The following is a 7719-nucleotide window of genomic DNA, read 5'->3' on the forward strand; positions in this document are numbered from 1 at the left end:
ATCTTGCTTGTTTGTAGGTGACCAAATACTTATTTTCCACCATAATTTGCAAATAAATTCATAAAAAATCCTACAATGTGATTTTCTGGAGAAAAAAAATCTCAATTTGTCTGTCATAGTTGACGTGTACCTATGATGAAAATTACAGGCCTCTCATCTTTTTAAGTGGGAGAACTTGCACAATTGGTGGCTGACTAAATACTTTTTTTCCCCACTGTATATGGGGTTGTTTTTGTGGACAGGGCCAACCACTATCACACTACCACTGACAGGGAGGGAGGGAGGGTTGAATTTAGACTCCGTTGTGACATACCTTACACTTGACGGGATCATGCCAGTTCTCACCACAATTGAAGCTGCAATGATTGGGTAGAAATAAGGATCCACATGTAACCAAATATCAATGCATTTTTAAGATTCCCTTTGTGTGACAATTGCAAGAGAGATATCATCATGCGTTCTGAGAGATCTTGGTTGCAATCCTTTTACAGTGTGTTAATAATCAAGACGTCTCTGTGTAATTATTGGCGTTAGATGCCCTCTGCATGCCAGAGAATGTGTGATACACAACCAAACCAATAAACAGGGAATGTAGTCATAGTGTGGCTGTCTCTTACCAGAACTGACGGCCACATGTGCATCTCACAGGCTTGGCATCTGGGTACTGGACTTTGACTACGTGATGGCAGTCTGGCGCTGGGCACCATTTTAACAGTCGATTGCACTGAGGACGAGAGGAGAGGAGTCAGGAAGATGAGAAGCTGATACTAGCAGAAGGAACACACGCCATAACCCTCTTTTCCCAAACAAGCAAGCTCATCTAATGACATCTGAAGAACGCATTTGATATTTTCACAACTAGGCCCACGTGTAAAATTGCTTCATTGTTTTGTACAGACATCATCTTGATATAACATTTGCTGTATATTTGATCAATGAAGAACATGACACATCTTACCTCTACAAAACTATTGGTAATCAAGTGTTGGTACTTCAGCTTGACCTTGGATTCTGTGATTAGTCTCCTACAGGAAAAGAACAGCTTTTCAAAAGCAAATTCAGGGAGTGGATTTGGACAAATACAAAACCAGCTATTAGATTTAGATTCAGAAACTCTAGTGCTACTCCGTTTCTCCTTTAACTCTCACAGAACAAGCAGTGTGTAGAGCAGGACTGCCCAACCCTGTTACTGGAGAGCTACAGACCTGTAGGTTTTTGCAAGCAGTTTGATAAAGATGAATCAGGTTAGTAACACCTGGGGTTGGAGCAAAAACCTACAGGAGGGTAGCTCTCCAGGAACAGGGTTGGGCAACCCTGGTGTAGAACTAGCACAGTGTAGACCTAGCACAGTGTAGACCTAGCACAGTGTAGAACTAGCACAGTGTAGAACTAGCACAGTGTAGAACTAGCACAGTGTAGAACTAGCACAGTGTAGAACATGTTGAAACTTAACAATAATAAAAAATGCTTTATTGTCAGACCGGATAGGTGCAGTGAAACGTGTTGTTCTACAGGGTCAGCCATAGTAGTACAGAGCCCCTGGAAACAAATTAGGGTTAAGTGCCTTGCTCAAGGCCACAGACAGATTTTTCATCTTGCCGGCGCGGATATTGGAACCAGCGACCTTTCAGTTCCTGGCCCAGCGCGCTAACGGCTAGGCTACCTGCTGTGGGAGGCAAAGCGACAGCGACGTGACACTTACATGACTGTGTTGTCGTCCACCAATATATCACAGCTGTGAGCAGGGCAGGAAATAGTCTTTTTTTAAAGAAAGAGAAAGTAAACATGGTGAGATTTTACACATCTCAACAAAAGCCCATTGATTGCTTTTCCTGAGTCCATTGTGATGATACACACAGGTAATTATTTTACTGTTTTGTCTGTGCTATTGCATTGCTTTCTTGACTACTTCCTGCTGACCTCTTGCCAGGCCCCGCCCACTAAGGGTTTCTTACCTTAAGGGTATTTTTCCTGGTTAAGCAAAAAAGGTGTTTGTGGCGCCTACCTGCCCCATCCCCTCCTCGATGATTTTGGTAGTCAAGTAGTCCCCCCAACACTGCATGCAGAACTTGTGTCCACACTCCAGGCCAGTGAAGTACTGTGGGGGAGGAAGACAATGTTTCAGTCATGTAGCGATTCCACTACATCTTCTGCTGAGGCTTGGTACCAATACACTATTACACTACATCTTCTGCTGAGGCTTGGTACCAATACACTATTACACTACATATTCTGCTGAGGCTTGGTACCAATACACTATTACACTACATCTTCTGCTGAGGCTTGGTACCAATACACTATTACACTACATCTTCTGCTGAGGCTTGGTACCATTACACTATTACACTACATCTTCTGCTGAGGCTTGGTACCAATACACTATTCCACTACATCTTCTGCTGAGGCTTGGTACCAATACACTATTCCACTACATCTTCTGCTGAGGCTTGGTACCAATACACTATTACACTACATCTTCTGCTGAGGCTTGGTACCAATACACTATTCCACTACATCTTCTGCTGAGGCTTGGTACCAATACACTATTACACTACATCTTCTGCTGAGGCTTGGTACCAATACACTATTCCACTACATCTTCTGCTGAGGCTTGGTACCAATACACTATTCCACTACATCTTCTGCTGAGGCTTGGTACCATTACACTATTCCACTACATCTTCTGCTGAGGCTTGGTACCAATACACTTGCTTAGGGCAACATTGTCAGCCTGTACAAGGGGGATTTATTGCCAAATCATGTCAAGGCTACTTTGTGATCTCAATCTAGGGGGACTAAACTACAGCCCAGAAATACCCCCCATAGGCACTGGTGGAGACCTGAGGACGTTGACATAAATACCCCCCATAGGCACTGGTGGAGACCTGAGGACGTTGACAGAAATACCCCCCATAGGCACTGGTGGAGACCTGAGGAGGTTGACAGAAATACCCTAGACACTGGTGGAGACCTGAGGAAGTTGACAGAAATACCCTAGACACTGGTGGAGACCTGAGGACGTTGACAGAAATACCCTAGACACTGGTGGAGACCTGAGGAAGTTGACAGAAATACCCTAGACACTGGTGGAGACCTGAGGAGGTTGACAGAAATACCCCCCATAGACACTGGTGGAGACCTGAGGAGGTTGACAGAAATACCCCCTAAACACTGGTGGAGACCTGAGGAGGTTGACAGATATACCCTAGACACTGGTGGAGACCTGAGGAGGAGGTCAAAGTGCAGCAAAGCCACAGTGTTAATACCTGTCCCCAATATTTCCTACTCTAGTGGGTAAGGGTTAGGGGTCGTCTCTCTTCTTTCGGGAATAGTGACCGAGTTTGGGTAGTTGTGACAGGGCATGTCCTGATCCTTTCAGATGTACACTACTGGCTAGTGGATAGGGTGTAGGGGTTGTGTGTTTCCCTTCAGAGTACTGACCGAGTTTGGGTAGTTCAGGTAGAAGAACTGACAAGGAATGTCCTAGTGATGGGGAATCGATAGTTACATATCGCAATATTATAATTGATACTTTGACTACATACATATTTTTTTTGCTAGGTAGCATTTGCTAGCGCTAGTCGGCTGTACCTGCCCAAACCTCTGGTATTTTTCATCCTATAGCTTGTTCTCCATCTTATTTTAAAAAATAGTGAGCCAACGTGTTTTCAGCACTTTTATTTCCATGACTGATCAAAAATCATTTTCTCATGCTCTCGTCTCTCTGCAGCAGACATATAGTGAGCAATATGTTAGGAACATGAAATAGCAATAAAATCGCAGTATCGAATCGCAATACATAACGTATCAGTATCTAAGTATGGTGAGGGCGGCAGGTAGCTTAGTGGGTAAGAGCGTTGTGCCAGTAACCGAAAGGTCGCTGGTTCTAATCCCCGAGCCGACTAGGTGAAAAATCTGTCGATGTGCCCTTGAGCAAGGCACTTAACCCTAATTGCTCCTGTAAGTCGCTCTGGATAAGAGCGTCTGCTAAATGACTAAAAATGTAAAAAAAATGTAAAAAATGTGATAATATTGTATCGTGTGGTCCCTGGCAATTCCCAGCCCGAGCATGTCCTGATCTTTTCAGATCTACACCAGTGTCTAGTGGGTAGGGGCTAGGAGTTAAGTGTTTCCCTTCATGCCTAGGGGTTGTGTCTTCCCCTCAGAGCAGGATACTGACTGAGTTTGGGTAGTTCAGAGCTACACTACTAGAACCTGCAGGTATGGGCTAGGGTTCGGAGCAGGATACGGACCGAGTTTGGGTAGTTCAGAGCTACACTACTAGAACCTGCAGGTATGGGCTAGGGTTCAGAGTAGGACACTGACTGAGTTTGGGTAGTTCAGAGCTACACTACTAGAACCTGCAGGTATGGGGGCTAGGGTTCAGAGTAGGGTACTGACCGAGTTTGGGTAGTTCAGAGCTACACTACTAGAACCTGCAGGTATGGGGGCTAGGGTTCAGAGTAGGGTACTGACCGAGTTTGGGTAGTTCAGAGCTACACTACTAGAACCTGCAGGTATGGGGGCTAGGGTTCAGAGTAGGGTACTGACCGAGTTTGGGTAGTTCAGGTAGGAGATCTGACTGGTCCTGATCCTTTCAGATGTACACTACTGCCTAGTGGATAGGGGTTGTGCATCTCCCCCTTCAGAGTAGGACACTGACTGAGTTTGGGTAGTTCAGAGCTACACTACTAGAACCTGCAGGTATGGGCTAGGGTTCAGAGTAGGGTACTGACCGAGTTTGGGTAGTTCAGGTAGCAGATCTGACAGGGAAGGTCCTGAGCAGAGGACCTCGTGTTCATCAGCCGTGTCCTCGACTTCTTGCTGGGGTTGATGACATGGCATTCCGAGAACAATTTGTCAAGGTTCCCATCAAAATACCTAGCGAGAGGGGAAATGTCATCACTGGCTGGGAAACAAGCTACTTTATTGAGAGGTGTTTTATGCACTACAATACAGTGGAGGCTGCCGAGGGGAGGACGGCTCATAATAATGGCTGGAATGGAGCGAATGGAACGGCATCAAACGTGTGACGTATTTGCTACCATTCCACTGATTCTGCTCCAGCCATTACCACGAGCCCCGTCCTCCCCAATTAAGGTGTCACCAACCTCCTGTGCTACAACAGGAGCATCTTTAGGTAATGCTATAGCAAATGGTTACTTACAAAGGCAATAAATCACAGCCAAACTAAAGCACCAAGACAAAGGCTAACCCTGTGCCAGATCAATTCAATTTCCTAGTGTAATGCAGTCTATTCTTATGTATATTTAATACCAGACCATGGCCATTCAACAGACCTCCTAACTGACAGAATGATGGTAGAAATACTGCCAAGAAGATGACCCTGTTTTACAATGAGTTCACAACAAATCATACAAGAGCCAATGTCACAACTAACCTTTCCATCAGTTTCTCTTTGTCCCAGTTGAAGTGACTAAGAAGTATTCTTGTTATCGTTGCAGGGTTCTAGAGAAGAGTAGCAAAAATTAGGAGGCAAAATACAAATTTATTTGGCCTCGGGAAACTTCACAACTTTTAAAAAAGACAGCCACCTACATAGCTATTTAGCATAGGATTAGACAACACTAAACGGTAACTAGCAGTACGGTCATGTAAGTCATACGACAAATAAGATCTAGGCTATTATTGTTCAAAATGTGTGTCTAATAATAGGAATCATAAAAATCTGCAATTCATTGCAGACAAACTCACTGGCTGACAGAAGTGGGAATCAAGGTTCGGCCATGTTGTTTCAGGCGCACAGGCCTCAAAATCAGACACAGTGGAAAGTAAGATAGCTAGCTAGGTGGCTAGCTATAATCCAGGTGAAACTATGGACATAGGGGGCTGGTAGGATTTCACGTAAACTAGATTGCTCTGTAGCTACTTCGCCATGTTGGTGCCATAAAAGTAGAGAAATGGCTGAATACGTTGATAGCAGTGTTGTAATAGATATCAGGTAGCTAACTTGTCTAACAAGGGAATGACAAAGATGACTAGCCAAACTAGCTAGGTTGTCTGGATGTGTCTTACTGTTATTTTCACTAAATCTTTACTGTAGTTAGTTGGGTCAGCATCTTGGCAGAGCTGACAACTCGCTTATCTTGCTGAGCCAGGCGCCCTAGTCATTCAAGAGACATACGTTATTGGTTCGTTAGCTAACGTTTGAACTAGTTAACGTTAGCTAACTAGCTAACGTTAGTTGACCAAACTGAAATTGGCAGCTTCCCTAGACAGATAACGTTAAATTAGCTAGCTTGTTAGCTACAGTAGTTTCTTAAATTGGAAGTCGGAGTAACTTAGCTACAGTACCTAAGCTAAGGTAACGTTACTAGCGTTAGTTTGTAGCTAGCTAACTAGCTAACGTTAGCTAGCAAACAAGCTAACAGGCGTTGAGGCTTACCGTTACCTACGATTGTTTGTGGTGGGCAGTAAACTAACTTGGTAACTAACTAGCTGTTTACGTTTTACAAGTTGCGGCCTACCGAGACCCAACATCCTCGGCCTTTCCTTCACCTCACCTGGATGACATCATTGACCTCCCTGATACACTCGACCATATGCTGAAGGATTTGTTCAGCAGTCAGAACCTCGAACCGATAGTCCTCCTCGTCTTGACCGGGCCCTAGTCCACTGCCCCCGGTCTCCCCACATTCATCTCGCTCTCCACCGGCCACAACAGGGTCATCCAACTCCACTTCCAGGGTGTCGTCTTCGGGATCCTCCTCAGCGCTGTCTTCGCTGCATTCCTCTTCCTCCTCGTCGAATTCATAATTGTACCCCTCGTCTGAGTCCATTACTCGGTTAATTTGATATCGTGACAAGGTATGATACAAACGCTAGATACGAGAATGTGTACAGGCCGCAATGAAACAAGAGACGAAATATTTCCGTGAAGAGAGTAGCTAGCTACATCAACATGAGCGCAGCTGCCGCTGTGGACCAACAAAGAGACGCGCCGTCATACGGACGGACGCTTTACGTCACGTCAAATAATGAAAGGATGGTCCGAGCAAAAGATGGACAAAATATTCAAGCTCATCAAGATCACTATTATGTATTTGTTGAGGACAGCGTGGAATGTTTTAACAAATTATTATACTTTATCATAAAGGTGTAAGGCTGCCATTCACCGTTGTGTATTCACCGTTGTGTTTTTCTCTAGTGAATTGGACCTTCTTTAAATGAGCCTTCATAATAAATCATTCAACAAACATTGGTTATTTATATTCTTGGGTAGGACATTGTGTCCTATGGGCACAAGAAATCCTATGGACACATTACCCACCAAAATACATTATTGGCATAGCCATTAAAATCAATGAATAAATTGTCGTTTTAATACATTAACTTAGTTTTGTATCATATTGTAATGTTGTAGCCTATCACATTATATAATATGTAAGTGCATGAGACAACATTATATAGGGCCTGTTTACAATTCCACTGGTGGGCGTGCAGTGTGAGCGTGTAGGTAGACACTTTACCACTAGATGACAGCACAGAGTTAAATCTAAAACTTTTGACATGCATTGGATTGAATTTAGTGGGACTGACAGCGATCTGCCCCATAGCCTATGGCGGAGGGCATAGCGTTGCGGTAGTGTTATAGAACATAAATAGGCTAATCTTATTTTGCAAGTATTCATTTTGCAAGTATATTGCAATAATCGTACGCAGTCTTCAAATTATTTTAACTCCTTTACTGTTTAGCAA

General features: G+C 44.0%; 1 protein-coding gene across 1 annotated transcript; it reads right to left on the bottom strand.

Moving 5' to 3' along the window:
• Positions 1–292: 292 nt before the first annotated feature.
• LOC311118336 (E3 ubiquitin-protein ligase arih1-like) lies at positions 293–6960 on the bottom strand (the record flags this gene model as incomplete). The annotated part of the gene is made up of 8 exons (XM_084193149.1): positions 6525–6960; positions 5402–5469; positions 4737–4881; positions 2006–2098; positions 1703–1758; positions 959–1025; positions 618–724; positions 293–356 (listed from the first exon to the last, which is right to left on the bottom strand). Exons 1-8 carry the CDS (start codon positions 6798–6800, stop codon positions 293–295), a joined length of 876 nt encoding a protein of 291 aa, XP_084049275.1. The 5' UTR covers positions 6801–6960.
• Between the last annotated feature and the right edge of the window lie 759 nt (positions 6961–7719).

The sequence above is a fragment of the Coregonus lavaretus genome (assembly GCF_964263955.1).
Source record: "Coregonus lavaretus genome assembly, contig: HAP1_SCAFFOLD_6220, whole genome shotgun sequence".
NCBI lineage: Eukaryota > Metazoa > Chordata > Actinopteri > Salmoniformes > Salmonidae > Coregonus > Coregonus lavaretus.